The sequence below is a fragment of the Calonectris borealis genome, chromosome 1, assembly GCF_964195595.1.
Source record: "Calonectris borealis chromosome 1, bCalBor7.hap1.2, whole genome shotgun sequence".
Classification (NCBI taxonomy): Eukaryota; Metazoa; Chordata; class Aves; order Procellariiformes; family Procellariidae; genus Calonectris; species Calonectris borealis.
Genome location: NC_134312.1, coordinates 217,083,879 through 217,101,822, shown reverse-complemented (window position 1 = coordinate 217,101,822; position 17,944 = coordinate 217,083,879). Strand labels below are relative to the sequence as shown.

The 17,944-nt window shown below is 41.4% G+C and overlaps 1 protein-coding gene across 1 annotated transcript in view; it reads left to right on the top strand.

The window, feature by feature from the left end:
* The first annotated feature begins 1,245 nt into the window (after positions 1–1,245).
* Positions 1,246–17,944, top strand: part of ACER3 (alkaline ceramidase 3) — a 59,778-nt gene continuing 43,079 nt past the window's right edge. Inside the window, exon 1 of the mRNA XM_075140289.1 lies at positions 1,246–1,428. Coding sequence (XP_074996390.1) covers positions 1,326–1,428 — 103 coding nt within the window. The 5' untranslated portion in view covers positions 1,246–1,325. The remainder of the gene's footprint in view (positions 1,429–17,944) is intronic.

The window sequence follows — 17,944 nt, the reverse complement described above, 5'->3', positions numbered from 1 at the left end:
CCTCAATCTTGAAAGCCTAAATCTGGGGAGGATAATCTAGCTCTGAAAAAAATAAAGAGACACGTCTGCATAAAAATATCCACAGTGATTTTGATGATGTTTGGACAATCTAAGTATTTTATCATTGCCATCACTAAAATAAATTTTGCTTTGAAGGCTTTATATCATTATGAAAAACGTTAAATACATCTCTACCTGATGCTGAAAGCAATTATATACACGCTGAACTGCCGAAGGCAGGTTATTCTTCATGGCAGATGTATACAATATGAAACATCAGCATTTATACTGGGAAAGGTCTGTGTTTAGATTGGAGTTTTTTAGCTTACAGAAGGGGGGGTGAGGAGAAAAAAGACGTGGAAAAAGAAGTTTGTGTGTTTATATGCAAATATAATAAATTCTGCTGACCAGCAGGGTATAAGCACTGTGTACGGCCCTCAAGGTCTGCCCGAAGCGTCTCGTCAAGTCTTTGGAACTATTTCTGAAACATAAAAACCACACGATATTATTAGGCCTCTACTTGTGTGTTTTATTCTTTTCCATTGTTTCAAGTCTTTCCCTTTTTAGACTCTATTTGCCTTTCAACTCCGTTTGAAAAGCACTTTGCATATTCTGGATGTAAGTATAGTACGCGTAGTAAGCACTGAGGAAACTAAATAAGGCATCAGATGAGACAAAAACCCCGTGTAGTAGGCAGTGCTATAAAAAACCTCCTTCCTCCTCCCGGCCCAGGAGTACGAGAAACTCTTTCCTCCTCATTTAAAAACATGAAGACAGCGCGCTCACGTTACAAACCCTCCCTGCCGTCTACAAGGAAAACCAGGGATGGAAACCACCTCAGAGCCACCAAACCGACACGGGGGAGCGTATTTTGCCCGAAAGGCGGGTGAGGAGAGAGCCGCCGCAGCGCCGTGATGGTGCCCGTCCTGCCTCCTCTCCACAGGGGCGTCGCGCGGGCCCTCTGAGCCCAATGCGCCCCCAGACGGTCTTTCCCCACCAGACTTTCCCTAAATCTGCCTTTTTCACCTCAACATTTTTCTCCCCTCTAAATTCCCCCCCTCAAACGAGCGCGGCGACGACGCCCGGCCCGGCCCGGCCTTCCCGCGCCCGCAGGCCGCAGCCCGTCGCCATGGCAACCCGCGGGTTTCCGCCCCCCGCCCCGCTCCCGCCGCGGCGGCTCCTCCCCCGGCCGGGCGGGCCCAGCGCCGGCCCCCGCCCTCCGCTGCCGTTGCCGCTGCTGTTGCCGCCGCCGCGCTCCGGGCCCGGCGCCCTTCTCCCTCCTCCCCCTTCGCCTTGCTCCGCTCTGGCCTGAAGCGGGTGCCGCGATGGCTCCGGCCGCCGACCGGGAGGGCTACTGGGGCCTGCCGACCTCCACCTTGGAGTGGTGCGAGGAGAACTACGCCGTCTCCTACTACATCGCTGAGTTCTGTGAGTGGCCGCCCCCGGCCCCGGGGGCCGCGTCCCGCCGCCGCCTCAGTCATCGCCTCCCCCGCCGCAGCCCTCCGTGCCCTCACCCCACGGACTAGGCCCCACGGCAGGGGAATCCCCCCTCCTCCATGGCCTCTCTTTCCTGAGGGGGGCAAATGGCGGGGTAACGGGGCCCCTGCCCCTCAGCCAGCCCCCGCGGATGGCAATGGGTGTTTTCCTGTCCCCTTCCCCCCCAAATCCGTGTTTTAAGGAGGGGGTAGTGTAGCCCCCTCTCTCCCCGTGCCCCAGCGTGTTGTTTGGGCCCCTCCATCCCAAGTCTGTCCCTTTGGCCTGTCCCCGAAGTGATGGTAGGGCAGGAGGAGGGTGTCCAGGGGCTTGGGGAGGCATCAAGGGGGCAGCTGAGGTGGGGTGGCCGGGTGAGGTGGGTTTCGGGGGGCTTGGCACTGGAGCAGGGGTGGTTGTGTGGCACTGCAGGGATGGCCAAAGAGGGGATTTTTCACTGAAATCGTGCTTGGGGTGCCATGCTGTAAAGCCGCGTGGGTCTGCAGTTCTGCTCCCCTTGAGAGGAGATGGGAGCATCTGCCCAGCCACGGATGGTTAAACCATGCGCAACTGTTCAGGGAGAGCAGGGAGGGAGAAGATACCTTGTACAGAAAAGACATCCTCATCCAAGAGAGACACCTTCACCCAACTGGTCTTTGACGGGTCTCAACCATCATCAGGTTGCTCTGTTGCAGGTGGTGGGAGTTAGAATAGCTCAAAGAGTCACTCTGTTGCAGGTGGTGGTCTTTTAGGATAGCTGAGAGCAACGGCAAGAGAGCAGGCCATTGTTTTGACCTCAAAACTCTGTTATTCAGAGGCAGTCAGGAATTTAAATATATTCAAGCCCGTTTTAGGGAAAGAAGAAGGTGCTTTGACTACAGGGTCATCCAGCAGGTACTTGAGAAGGGAGTATATTGTGGTAGCTGGTAAAGGATCAAGCCCTCTGTCACTGATGTTTTGCTGAAAAATTAAATATTTTGGTATCCTGGGCAGTGACTTTAAAGGGTGTAGTAGTTGTAGTTATGTGCTGCCGCCTGACAGACACCCTGTCCTACAAAAAGCTTTCGCACGCATAAGATAGGCAGCTGCTTTTGAAGTGTTAAGACGCTAGGAAAATAGTACTAAAGTGAACAGGCTCACCTACTCTGAAGTGCTTGGAGTGGGCAATCCGAGGCGGCCTTTCGCATAGCTGGGATGCTTCAGAAGCGCTTTGGAAGAACTTGGCATGCAGGAGATGGAAGGTTCTGGGCATCCATGCCAGGCTGTGAGTCCTGGTTACAAACGCTGACATGGGTGAGGGACCAAAATGAATAGTTGTGAAAGAGATTTCAGAGTGCGGGAATGGGGAGGCGTATAGGATCTGAATAACAGTAGATAGGTGGCATAGAAACTCGGAGGAAAAAGGAAGTTGGTGTATAGATTTATGGCTGAGAAGAGGCAGGCCGGCTGAAGAGGGAACAAAATTAAATAGTCTTAAAATGGACAAACTTAGAAGTTCTTAAATAGAATGAGACTTTTGCAGAGTATGTATTTTTGTGTTTTCCTCATGGTAAAAGTAATTTGTGAGATAATCCTCATAGGGAAGAGGAAGCTCTGTTGCTTCACCCATGTAAAAATAAATTTGACTAGCATGTAAATTTTTGAAATAATCCCCTCATTGTTGGCCTTGTGAACTGATACTTTTCATCCGCTTCTAGATTACTCAGGAGAAGGAAGATGAGGATGAGATTAATGGTGGGAGGTGGAAAGGCATGTGTTCTGAAGAAAAAGGGACTAATTCTAGAAGGTCTGGTCCCTCCTTACGGTTTTAGTGTTTAGGACCACAGTTTGTTGGTCTGTCAGTTGCGCCGAAAAAATGTGTATAAGGGCTGTGCTGTAAATTAAAGTTTAAATGGTCCAAGTTTAGAAAGCAAAACAGTAAGTAAGCCCACTTTGTTTTAGGGCTAGCTTAACAGTAGATAATTTCAGTAGGCATGTCAAGATGGTTTAGATTTTCTTTAGCAATAATTCTGTAACTGCACTTTCAGGGTCAGAGGTAAAAATCTTTTTTTTTTTTTTTTTTTTGTTTGAGGATATGAACCCACCGCATTTAAATCTTAGCCAGCAAAAGTTGGTTGGCAACGTATCTTTCCTAAAACAACTAAGGGGTCTTTCCCAACTTTCTCTAAAATACTTAATGTGAAGCTCATTACTTTGGAATACCAGAGAGATGTTACCCTGAAATCTCGTTGCTTTAGCAGAAAACTTGAGAGTATATTCGGGGTCTGTGTGGCCCAGCGGTCTTCTGTCAGTTGCTGTGCCTTTGTGGCCTCCTTACTCTATCAAAAACTAAAATTCAGAGAGCAAACAAACCAGAAAGTACAAAAATATTTTTCTCATCTCTCTCAGAGTTCTCATTGTGGTAATTTGTGATGTTGCTGATACTGTTTTTAAAACCCACGTATAGCCTGTATTATTTTAAGTTTTACCTTACAGAAGGGTGAAAATCGGTTTCTGATTTCTTGCTGTTCTGGTACCACTCAGTGAAGCTGATGGTATATTTTAAAATTTTGCATTAAATGTTTGTTATAAATAATTTATAAGAAACTGTTGGAGGCCCAAAGCTTGAAGGATACTGGCAGGTCTAAATCAAATATTATGTTTTCCTTAGGTTGCAGGCTGAAGAGCCAAACTGAAAGCTTGTTGTGCAAATTACACCTTTATGTCATTTAGCAATTTGGTTTTAATATGCTAATTTTAGTACAAATTGCTACATTGTGTTCCAGAAGCCTACACGCAGTTGTTAGCCATTCACTCCTTAAAGAAGTAGTGTAAATTATGGCAGCTAATCAGTTGTACATATTCAGAGATGCAAAGGTGAGGTAAGGTGTTTTTGTACACCTCATATTGGCATTCTCTTGATGTACCCCAAACACAATGACCTGTATTCAAAGATTCTTTTTTTTTAATAATGAAAAATGCTTTTTCTTGCCTTTCTGAGTCTGCACCTAGCCAGTTTTCCTCCCTTGTGGAGATGGATGACTAACTGCTCTACGTCCTTCTGTAGAGTATTAAACCTATTGAAATGGAAAACCAGTTGAAAAGAATTATTTTGCCAGCTTAATTATGTTAAGCCCTAAAATGACTCTTATATCCCTCACTGATCAAATCTATTGTATAGTGTAGTAATTCCTTCTTCAGGGTTTCTCAGGAGTTTTGGATTGACTCCTGTGTGCTGGAGGGCAAGCAGTAGAGATGCTTTTTTTTTTTTTTTTAACTAGTCTTTTCCAGCTCCCAGTGCTTGTATGGCTGAATTTCCCAACCTTTTTTACACCAACTTAAGCAAAATAATAATAATAAAGGAAAAAAACAGCATCCTCCCACCCAAGCAAACAGAACAAGGTCAAATATAAGTGCTGTTGTTTTGCACTAAGGGTTTAAATATTACAGTTTACTCCTGATTTTAGCAGGGTTGATGTTTCAGGCCAGTTTAACCCACGTATTGTTCAGTTTTGGGGGTCTGTTTTGATGTGAATGTCTATATGATAAGTGCCTTACCCTTCTTGCATTCACTATTATCCCAGTAAGAAGGGTTTGTCGTGTAGGATATAACTAATCTTCATAGATTTCCTTTGTTGAAAACATAGAGAGTAGTATCACTTTAAAATATACTTTAAATTCAAAGGAGCCCTGTGTGGTACCCGAGGGTTTATAATTCTCAGTCAGGAGAATCATGAGGGCGAATTTGTTGTCGTTACCCGCTCAGTGCTGTGTTTCAGTTTGGATCAAACTTGAGTGATGTTTCCAGGTATGTGAAATACTGCCTTGAGCTATCATTGTCCATGAGTAATATGCATCACCTACAACATGACTGCTTTTGAGATAGTATATCCTTACGTTGGCATTTACAGCAGCAAGCATCTGGAATATAGCTTCGGGCTTCTCAAGGAATTGGTGAAACTGTTTTGTTTCTTGGCTTCTGGTCCTGTCTCAGTATGTTCTGCTACCTTTATATAAGAAAAGGTGTTTTTTTTTTTTTTATTACCAGAGTTCAATCCATTGCTTTTTGTTTTCATTAGAGATCTGGTAAACAAATATTTGTAACTGTGGTTTCCTTATGCACCTTTATTGGGGGGGGGGGGCGGGGGGGAAGATCATGAGAATCTGCCCATGTTTCTAGCCACTTTTGCTGCTTTTCCTTAAATCCTTCCTATTTTTGTTTCAGATGAGAGATAAAAGATTGAGATGACTGTTACCTGTGTTGTTAGGTATGAGATATCTCATTAACGTGTAGACTGCTGCCATGCAAGCATTCTCTACATTGTGAACAGTGACACAAAAATACTGGGGTTTTTTTAAGCTTTGCTCAAAAAAGAGAACTGTCAAAGATGCACAGATCTCTGTTTTGCATGGGGATCACTACTTTGGAACTTAACAACTTGCAAAATTTACTTAAAGTTAGAATAACGTCATTAATACTGAATTTTGACTGCCACATATGTATTGTCACCTGTTCCTCTTGGGTGTCCTGCTGTGTTTTGCCTCTTTTGCCAGAGGCATTGGAAAGCAGCCAGAGACTGTTGGGCTAGGTACTATCCTTGTGAGTTAAAAAAATAAAATAAAGCCAACTCTGTCTGGCTTCAAGAGCTCTGTCTGTTCTTTCAATAATAAAGTGGCAGGTGAAGGAAGAATCATCAGGATTAATTGGGTGTGATCAGCCCAACTGCCTGGCTGCGGCTGAATTATTTAAAGACATCATGACACAGATGAGTTCTGAAGTGCGATTTAAGAGAAGACGATGTCACAGCCTCACAGACTTTAAGACTGAAAGGGATTTGAGTGTGTAACTTTAATGACCTAATTGCAGGAAACCACATCACAGGTTTCCTCTTTAAATTTATCAGGCTCCTTGAGGAAGCTCCCTCAACTTAGGGGCAGTACGGACGAAGAGGTAAAGGGAGCATTAAACTAATTGATGGTGGCTATAAAGTCAGGTGGAGTGTACAGAACAGTGCTCAGCTGTGGGATGCTTTTTGAGATGAACACTTACAGCTTGCTTTTTGTGCTGCGGACAAAAAGACGTTGAAAGAGGGGTTCCTTCCTTCAAAGAATAATATAGCGGAAGTACACTCATAAGCCAGATGGACGGTCTCTGCTGTCATGCTTTCTTATTTCTTTAATGATTTTAAGTGATTTTGAGTCAGTGGCGAATACTGTTGCATTAATTTATTTCCCTTCCCAGGTTGTAAATGTATATACTTGACTTAAGCCTGAGGATAATCTTGTGTCACTGTTTTGATGCATTTTGCCACAATGAACGATTTATATATTTTTTTAAATTCTTCCTTTTTTTTTTTTTGTCTCTTTGCCACTTTCTAATCCATGATGCAACTCTACCTTTCATCTCATGACAGCTTAATTCTCTGTTTTCCCAAGAGCCTTCATTGAAAGACAGGGTCAAAGCTTTTGGAAAGTCTACGTTTGTCCAATCAACAGTTCTCATTTATCCATCACATTATGGATATGCTTAAAACTTGACGGACGCTGTGGTAATGGACCACATGTGTGTTTATCTAGTAATACTTGCGCAGTTATTAAGTGACAATAAAATTCTTAAATATGGTTTAACAAAGCATTTGATTACTTTATAATTAGTGCTTCATATTCAGTACTTGTACAGCTGGCAATTGGACATCTGCTACTCCAAATGGTAACAGAGCAGTGGCATTCGTACAATTTAATTTTGCTTATGTGCAAACTAAGGCAGACAGGTTTATGAACTGCATGATACGAATTTGCAGAATATATATTTGTAGCTAGAAATAGGAAGATTAATGTAAAATAAATTATGGTAAAGGAACACTGCTGACTTTTAATGCCTTTAAATGAGCCTTTAGTCACAGATAAAAATGACTGTTGTCATAATTGAAAGACAAAAATGTCTTTAGTCTGGGGTTTGTTGTGTCTTTTTGTGTGTGTGTGTGTGAAACTGCTATTTATGTAATGCATTTTCCATATTTGCTGGAGCCCTTCACAGATCAGTGGGGAAGATGTTTTTTAAACAAAAGAAAGATTTAATAATCGCTGCAAAAATGTTCAAAGGAACTCTGGCAGTTGTCTCCAGTCCCAACAACTCAGCAGTATATCATTGTTTTATCTTGCAATGCATGCAAGTGCTAACACACTTGACTGTTTCTCTGACTATCTCAAAAGCCTAAAGAGGATCACAGAAAGGCTTATGGATTGTGAAAGGTTAAGAAAATGCGAAAAGTTCTTTTAATTCAAAATATATATAAAAAAATGAAATTTATAATGCTAGAAGGGAACTAACTTACAAGTGGTTTTCAGGGGAAAGCTACCTACCTTTGATTGCTTTGAGTTTTTTAGGAGTGGAGCTCTTTATACCTGCCTTATTAATTACAGCTGTTTTTCAGTCCGTTAGCAGAGAAGCTGAGCTGCTCTATGAATTAAAGGTGCTTGGTTATTCTGTGATTGTGGAAGTGCTACAAAGAAAGAAAGAAGGTGTCAGGAAGAGAGAAGTTTCTAGAGAATGTTACAACTCAAAAAAACCAGAGCAGCACTGCTTTAGTGTCGATCTTTTACCATTAATTGATCTGAATATCCCCATATAGGCAAGGTCTGGGTAGAGTGCCAGTGATTTTGCGGGGCACCGTTTAGATTTAAGGTTTCAGGCACAGACCCTTTTGTGCACTTGAAAATGCATCTGTAAAATACTTGGGGTTTTTGTGCTAGCTCTAAAACCTGAAGTGTCTGACCAGGATTTTTTTTCTATCTGTTTTTAAAAATTAATTTCCTTGAAGAAATATGCTGCATATGCACTGGGATCAGTGACTGAAAAACTGATGTTTTCTAGGTGATCAGTGCAGTCAGCATCTGCAGGATCAGTAGCTCCTTTCCAGTAAGGTCCATTGACCTCTGGCAGAGTATGTACTTCAGTGTGTCTGGAGTTTGGGAGGCAGAAGTAGCCCTCTCCATCAATCCTCACGGGGAGACGCGCCATTTGTGCCCCCCCCCCCCCCCGCCTTACGAGGTTCCTCTCCAGTTCTTTGCCTTTCCAGCAGCTGGTGACTCAACCTGCCCTCCACGTCGCAGAGCTTTCCTGAGGGAAATTCCAAACTTTATTTCAAAATTGAGATTAGTGCTCAGCAGCGTATCTGTTTCCCAGGTGTGTCCTGGGGCTTTATTTTATTTTATTTTGCATTATTCCTTCGTTCCTTTGGACTTGTTTTCAGAATCCAGTGTCCTTGGAGTGACCCAGGAATGATATGTGCAGGCTGTGTGTCTCTTAAAGGATCTCCAGCTGGCTTTGTGAGCAAGAGGGTATTTTCCCTTGCAGCCTGGTCGAGGCAACGTTGCCCTGATCCTCCTCTCTAACCAGAGGTGCTGGAGAAGGGGACAAGAGTGTGGGCTGGTTCAGCTGGACAAGGTTCAGGACGTTAGTTTGAGACTCGACTTTTAGGTTTGAGGAGAAGGCAAGGCTCGGTAGGAAAGCAGACAAGCAGAATTGGAAAAAGACATCGTGTTGGGGGTGAGCTGAACATCTGCCTCTACCTAACAGCACGAAGTGAGTGAAGCCAGGACAGCATACATAACTTGTACTAGCTGTACCTCTCCGTCAGTTTCTTCTTTCACATCTGCTTTTCTGTGAGTCATGGGTATATGGCACAGGACACCAGAGTATGTTTTGTGTGAATTCCAACTAGTAGGATTTCAAGGAATCAACTTTATGGTCATAAAACGTGACCCTGGAGGCTGTCTGATTTATACAGTGCTTTAATGAGCTCATTACTTGCAGCGGAAGCTCAAGATGCTGCTACCCCGAAGGCTAGATTTTTAGTAATTGCTAATTCCAGTTGGATAAGGATTTTCATTTGGACGAGATCCAGCATTTAAGAATTAGATGCAGTATTAGATCAAAGAAGTCATCCTATAGAGCTCTGTAGCATAGTTGAGCGTAAAAAATAGTCTGGACACCGACAATCTTGGGACAGAGTATTTCTGATTAGATCTGTCATTTGTTCATCAGGTTGTCTTCATCTTCCCTGGTCACCACCATTTGTTTGTTCAGGCAGAGGCCTGCATCCCAACTGAAAAGCACGCTACTGTGATCCCTTCTAATGGGTGTTTTGACCTTACAATGAAGAAACCTAGGGATACCTGAAAAATTACTTATATGTCATTGAGAAATAGGATCTGCAGATCTGGCTTTCTCTGAAATCAAATGGGTCACCTACATCAGGGAGCTAAGATGACCCAAAGAACTGATTTTATTGTCACAGAGTGGAATTGACATTTCTTCTAGGTAAAATGGGTGTATTTTTCTTCTACAAGTACTTAACGAGGTTTACTGTGTAAGAAAGGGTATGTTTGTGTGATTCTCATTATAGACTTGATTGCTCTTGGAGGGAGTTTCCAGTACTCTCCTCCTGCCAGAGACTGCCAGGTCTGGTGCTGGCCCCAGACTGCAGCAGGGAAGCTGCAGAGCCTGCTGTGTGGGTTACTACACTCGGGAGGAGAGCTGCAGGGTCTACTTCTACAGATATTCCCTGCATACCTCCCACAGGATACACATTTTTTTCAGGTTTTAAATCTTGTAGACTTAAGAAAAAAAAATACAAAATATATAAACTCGGAGTTGCTCCAGGTGATATTTTGCTCATGAATGAAAACTGATGCCTTTATCTTCTTTTTTTTTTTTTTTCCTTTGGGTTTTTCTTTTTTTTCCAAATCCTTTTCACAGTTGTGGAAATGACCCATGTAAGCAGAGAGAACTAACTGTATGCAGCGTGCTGACCCGTGCATGAGTGAACAGCCTGGAAAATTGGAGAAGCAAAACATTTTTCTTTATTTTTTCAATTTAGTAACAGAAATTTAGAAAGAAGGTTGGCAATGTACTTTTGTTCATGGCACCCTGTACCTGCAGATCTGGCTTCTGCAAAAGGGTACAGTTTAATGCCATCTCCATAAAGCTGCAGCTAGCAGCAGCAATGTGGAAGTTTATGGCTTTCTTTACAAGTAGCAGAGTGAAAACCAGATGAGCATTGCCAGTTTGCATTGCTTGTGCCTCTTTCGAGCTGGTGAGTGCAGTCTCTAATAAGAATCAGCTCAATTGAATTGTGTAGATGCCTTGGAAGGCAGCAGGGAAGTGCACCACGGTAGTGAAATCATACAGCAGATGTTGTTTTCGATCACTTAAACAAACTGCTATGCCTTTGTGATCTGTGATATCACAGTTGCTTTTCACTCAGATGTTTGGGGTTTGGTGGCTGTTAAATCTTTCAAGGCCCAAGTTTTATCTTCCTGTGAGGCCCCTCAGAATATAGTCTTCAGCACGATGTCTAACATCACCACAGTACTCGAATGCTAAAACTCTTGAGTCCATCCCAATTTAATTTTTCTTGTCTTTTTTTCTTTCTCTGTTCTAGGCTGCAGAGAAATATTTTAAAGCTATTTCCTTTTCCCTTCCAAGCTCTTCAGTTCTTTTTCCTGCCTTTAAACTCTTCCATGCCAATTTCCACATGGCTTTTGTATTAACTTTTTTTTTTCTGCTTTTATTGTACTACTTCTACATTTGTCTCAAACCTGTCCTCTGAAAGTTTTCCTCTGCCAGTCTTTGGGCCACCATTTGTGCTGGGAATTTCGTTGATTTTGTGTACAGTTTTTGACTGTTTCATACCATTATTCGGTAAAACTGACTTCTGCCCGAATGCTTGCCACCCACCTTATGAACTGTTATTGTATAGATACTATATTAAGTTATATTTATAACAAAAAGACAGTCTTTAAAGTTCGAACCTTCAATGTGTTGTATATCTCTTCCCGTGTTTGGTTTAGATTGTGAGATACTTAAGATGCGGGCTTTGATCCTATTGTCTTTGTGAAGAAGCAGCTCCATTTTCCCTCTAGATAAATAGGTTTTGCCAAGGTTTGTGGGTGGATAGGCAACTGCCAATTTTTTTCTTTTCATTTGTCAAGCAAGAACAAGAAAGTTTTCTTGAAATGACAGTTGGACACTGACTAAAGAATAGAGTTGGATTTAGAAGTTGCAGACCAGGAGCGACAACCTTTGAGTCTTGGGTTAGGGAATTAATTGGGTACTGTTGAAAGTTCGTGCCAGAGGTTGTCATATTAACAAGGTTGTGAAGGTTGTGAAGACTTTAGTGAAAAGAAGTGCCTACGTAAAAGAGATAAAGTTGGGTATTTAGGAGTGAAAAAGAAGAGCCCGAGTAGTTTCTGAGGTCAGGTGCCTTTCTTCTATCACATGTTCCAGGTAGCCTTCAGATTTTTCATTTAAGGCAGTCCTGCAAAAAAAGATAGTTACAGATGGGATTTTCTGTTAATACTGCTGATGAGAGGGGGAATGTCACCAATCAGCATTTGAATGGTTGCTGTATATCTGAATCAGGCAGTGGTTGCTGACTAGTTTCATTATTCCCACGTGCTCTGTTTTACATTTGTCACATAGCACCTCACCTATAATTTCCTACCATCCAAGTAGGGCAAAATGCAAAAGAATGGCATGAGTCATTAGTAGGAGAGACTTTAATCATTCTGGACACGGAGAGGAAATCCACGCTGATAGCAAGAAAGGGAGGAATGCAAGAGGATTTGGATTTCGAAGAAAGGCTACTCAAACTAAAACTACAAATATCTGGAAAAGAGCACTGACACACGTTATTCTTTGCCATCCACCATCCACTGAGCATATTGGGCTCCCCAAATGCTTAGCTCTTGTATCTCACTGCAGTGCCTGCAAGAGTCCTACAAAGCCTCTGAGATGATACCCACAGCATATTGTGCCTCAAGCTGGTATCTCTATTTGTGGTGAGAGCCGACAGATGCTGGGCTGGATGTACTCTGGTAGCTCAAAACTGTCAGCTGCCAAAAGCTGTACTTTCTGTTCTGGACAGACCCTTAGGTTTAGAGGAGTTGGTGCAGACAGTGAACATGAAGCCAGGATGCTGACACCAGCATAGAAGAAGAAGGGTGAACTGGAAGGAGTTAAGTATGATGAAAATTAAATGGATTATTGCTATAACATCATACTGGTCACTGCTTAGTTTTAGCAGTGGCTGAAGAGTAAGCTCCCCCATCTTGGTTGTTTCCTTCCAATCTGACATCATCAGCCTGTCTTAAAATAACATTTAAAATATGTTTTATTTTGTTTTCCAGTAAAGGCTATAATAGCAGCAAATCTGCCCTTCAGCAATGAGCTTATTGCATGTAATATTCTAACTTTACATCATCTCAGCCTAATCTCTTTAGACTTTGATTGCATTTTCCAGCTGTAAGCACTTGCTTTCGGTGAGCTTTTTAGATTGATATTTCAAATGATCTGCCTATGTCAACTGTTTTTATTTTAAGTTTACTTGCAAAATCCTTCCAGGTGTACTTCAGAGTAATTGGTCTGCTTGCTATCATCTTAGGTGCACATTTAGCAGGGAAATGATGCTTTCTTTTCCATGAGGCTTCCCATACTCTAGGAAAGCAACATTAAAATATGACAGGATGGCATATCAGCTAATTGTAATGCAACTTTATTCCTCATAGTCCAGTTAATTGTGGATAACTTGGACTGGGAATAAAATGTCCTGTAAAGGAGCTGTGTACTATCATATTTGTCCAGGCTGCTTCCTGCAATCTCAAAAAATGGCCAAGGATAGATTCTAGCACTTTTGTTACATCCTTAAATACCGTTATTTTTTGTGTAATGGTCCCTTCAAAACGCCAAAAAAAATTTATTAATGGTTCAGAATGCCCTGCACGTGTGACAGGCCTACATGCGAAAGACATAGAGCCACAGTAAGATAAATAGCAAAACTGGTTTCAAAAGTGAGGAACATGGCTTTTTGATTTAGCTGTTGTAGCTATCTTTATTCTGGCCTGTCACCTCAGAATATTTCCCTTGCAATTGCTTTCATAATTACCTGTTAAATTTCACAGTCGGTCCTCCACATTTTGTAATCTGGCCTATTAACTCTTCTGAGGAACAGCATCTCGTGCAGACCTTGGACTTCACTCATGAAAGACTTCAAGACAGATCCCTCTGAAAAAAAAAATCAGTCATCCTTCCTCAAAAAAAACATCAGTCCAAGTTCTGGCTCTTTAGACACTTTTTCTTCATTTGTGATAGTCTTTAAGAATTCCAGTAGGAGGAGGAGGAAGACTCCGTTACGCTAAGCATTATAGGAATTGGTAACAAAAATGTTGTTTCTGGAACATACCCAGTTCTCATCCTGATGTACTTTCTACTTTGAAGCTTCCTTTATGAGATGAACTCATTATTTTTATTGGGGCAGGTGAGGATGGTCTAGTGGCTAGGGGAACACTTTGGTGTTTGAAAGTCCTGGCTTCAGTTTTATGCAGGTTGGTTTGTGACTCAGGCACCCTCTTCTAGCCTGTCCTCTTCTTGCAAGGATATTGAGGATAAGTAGACAGAAGACCGGGGTTGCTCAGACCCTGCAGTAATGGAGACTAAATAGGTAACCAATATGTTTTAGATTTGAGGGGGAAGAGCAAAAACTTCTTAGCCCAGCAATGAATGTTTCACCATCTAAGTTTAAATCTGCACTATGAATGCAAATGTTGGATTTCTGGGATTGCTTATGAAGAAACATGTGGAGCTTTAAAATTTGGATTTGTGTAGTATTAGCTTTCACTCGTTTATTTTTAGTATGGTATACGTAAGAAGCAAGGTCAGCGTTAGTGCAGTCTCCTGTTAGGTTCTGATTTTCTAGTGTCTTTACTACACAGTAGCAAAGCACTTTGTAGAGAGGTGAGGGTAAAGAAAAGAATAGCTTAACTGTAACCTAGGGCAATTTAGAAGCAGTTTAATAATAAGTGCTTTTGTAAGACGTGCATACCAAAGAGAGGCTTGTGCATTAGAAAATACACCCACACTTTACAGGTTTGAACTGAGCTTTCTTGTGTGTGCTTTGTTAGTCAGGAGTGACGAGAGCTTTTTCTTCTAATTACCTTTTGATTGTTTTGAACACAAATGTAACACGAAATACTGTAATCAGAGTAGAAACATCTACAAAAATATTAGTTGAACTAGTATGATGAATGCCAAGGGAATGAATTCTGCAGCTGGAATATAAAGTGTGTAAGGCCATAAATCGGAACGTATCACTTGACACAGCATGTTGGAACTGCTCATAAATGAGCACTGGGGATAAAAATCAAATTGTGTTGTTAATAATTAATTTTTTTTTTCCCCTAAAACTACCTCCTTACCCCTCCCCAATCCAGTAAATCACTGAAATGGTTTACCTCTTCAGAAAGATACCGGCGTACATTTATGTATCCTGGAGAAATGGAGGCCCAGCAAGGGAGAAGCAGCCTAGAAGATCTAGAAGCACTGCCCTGCACACTGACTTTAAACGCTAAAACCTCCCAGCTGGCCACCAGCTCTGCAGCAGCAATGCTGCCTTTAGTTTTTTTGGCCTTGTCCCAGCACTTTGACTTACTGGAAGCAGCGCTTTGCTGTGGCTGGGGCTGAGATGCGACTGGAACGCAGTGTGCTCACACCAGTGGTATGCATCTGTGCTGGTGCTAGCATTGAGGAGGGGCTGCGTTCCTGCCTCGTTTGCTTCTTTTCTTTACCCGTGGTGGATTGTTTTCTTCATGTATCTTGCACCGTGTTGTCCACTCTTGTTTGAAACTGTTCCAGGATTCATGGCTTCTTTTGGGAGATGTTGCTGCTGCCAAATAAACTTGATTTCTAGATGTTCTACCTAAACTTCCCTTTTCCTTCTTTCAGTCTGTAAGTGCTGATCAGAATGCTCTTCTTTAGTAATACAAATAATTTTATTTTTTTTCAGTCCTTCTCCCATGTAAATCTGTTGGCTTTCACGTTGCTTTCTTGTAGCTGCTGCCTGGCTGACGTTTAGGTAGCTGTTCTTTTAAGATCTTTCTTTTCCTTTGTAGTGCTCCTGCTTGCTATATCTGACCCCTCCCTCTCATTTGTCCCTTACCGTTTTTTTCTCATAATAGTATGCCAACATCTATACAGAGCTAGATTAATGCAGCATTCCTTTGTAATGTGCTCACTTTATCACATTTTTCTATGGTGTTTTATCTACCTTTTAATTTTATGATTGCTATGATCCATATGAACTTGCTCTTTAGATTTTTGATTTTATTTTAAATACCTAGGGAGATCTAATAGTCCCTCTAATAACCCATTAGTTTGAATTGTTATTCATCTGTACCCATTTTTATAGTTCTTCAGGAAGCTTTCATACATAGCTTATACAGTTCAGTAATTGCTTCAGTATTTTTCCTGTTTTGTTATTAGAAATGTGGTGGCTAATACAAGTTGCAGCTGAATTGCTGAAGTTGCAACTTCAGTTAATGTCCAGGGAAACAAAAGCAAGGCTTGCTTAGTATTTGGAAAGCAGAATTACAGGAGGTAAGAAATAGATCTTGTCGCTTAAAAATAAACACTCTAAACACCCCTAGCCCCCATTTTTTATTTTTTTTTAAGTCCGCGTTGATCCTGTGCCCCAGCCTGGAGTAATGCTGTGTTGTGTTTGACTCAGTAACAGGAAGTTTATATTGATCCTTTATGCACATTAGCAAGTAGGGAGTTTATTAATTACATATTGGCAAAATTCCCATCGGGATGACTTGGTTTTCTCCCCTTGAGCTCCTTCTGAAATATCAAATGGAGACAGGAGTTTTCATTTCCTGACACTCTGAAGTGCAGTTATTGTAGACTTTGAAGTGGAAGATATTAAAAATGGCTGTTGGAAGTGAAAATCTAATTCCTATACTGCCCTCCTGGTGATAAGCCGTAAGCGAAAACAGCACAAGATTGAAGTTAGTGGCCAAAACAGCTGAGTCTGTGTAGTTGGGTCTTCTGAACAATCATGAAATGCCTGTATTTTGAAACATCAGTGATAGAAACCTCCTCTGGGCTCTGGCTTAGTTATTATTGACTGATAATAGATAGCATATACTGTATGGAAACTTGTTGGGTTTTATTCAAATTAATTCCTCTGTTGACACTTAGAATGCTGTGATAGGTGAGCTATGAAGTACTTGTATCTTAGCAAGACTCCTGTATTAGATTTGAATGAGTTTCTTATTCATACAAGGAAATACTCTAGATTCCTCCTCAGTCTTTCAGCTGTTAGGCTACCCACTCCTCCAGTTCAAATCTAATTTCCAAACACCTTTTTGTCTTTCATTGTTTCATCTTATCGGGTGCTGCTGAGGCCACAAGACTACCCTTTCTGTGCCTTTCTTTCGCTGTTACTCTCTGTGTGTGTTGATCTTTGGTTTCATATCCCTAGAGATCGTTCCAAGAGAAAAATCTTTCTTTAAAAGAGAGGGTACCTAGTGGTAGATGGTTATGCTCTCAAATGTGCCTGAATTGTGTTGCTTCGCAATTTCTTTAAATTTGGTAAACCCTCTAATAATGAGCAGTAGTTTGCACCAGAGCTGCTTGAGATGATTCCAGAAACAAAAGCCATGAAATAGAATTCCTTATATCTGAAAGCAGCTAGAAGGATGATTCAAGTTCTGCATGATGCCATCTGACAGGCTTTGATTTTTATAATTATTTTTATTTTCTTCATGCAATAATGGAAAAGGAAAAAGCTACGTGATCCAGGAAGTGCACTAAAATTGACTGCAGAGCACCGTGATATCCAGACAATGAAATGGATGTTTTCAGCCTCAAAGTCTTGTTTGTTTGCTTGCTTGCTTGTTTGCTTATTTGTTTTACTTAAAGGGACATTTTGACTTTATTGCAACTTAGGTATCTATCTATTTTAGAAAACAGCAGCCACTTTCCTTTCTCCTGTTTCACAGTGAGATGCAGTTGTCCTTTAGGGGAAGCTGAAAGCCTGTAGTGAATGTCATGTTTGTTGGTTTTGATTTTAAATGAGCTTTTTATGTATAGTCAACTGTTTTAACTGCAAAAATTTTCTCTCCTCTCTGAGGGTAACATCTATTTCTATTGTTTTTGAGTCTTGTAGAAACCGTAGCAGAGTGAAAAGTCTTCATTTGTTTGACAGAGAAAGAACATTTTAACATTTGACAAGATCCTTGCAGTTGGTAAATCTTGCAGTCATTCTGTGTACAAACAGAGGAGAAAGGATCTCTTAACACTGTGTAAATCCCATTGGTCACCTTGTCAAAAGCTGAAGATGATAATTTTTGCTTCTTTTTTATAATAGCACTTTTCCTCTCTCACTGAAAACATCACCTGTATTCTAACTCCCAGTGTTGTGTTCCTGACGTTTTTGCATCCTGCGTATTATTTCTTTATGACCATGTTCTGTTACAAATTGACTTATTTACAACTTTACTTGTTTTTTCCTTTTGACTCCTCATCCAACTTCATTGTAGAAATGACTTTCTAATGTAGAATTAACTATGTATTTGGGGAAATGGAAACTTTATGAAAGTAAGGTCCTTCAAATTTGTGTACTCTCTAACTGTACCAAGCTGTCTGTGTAACAGT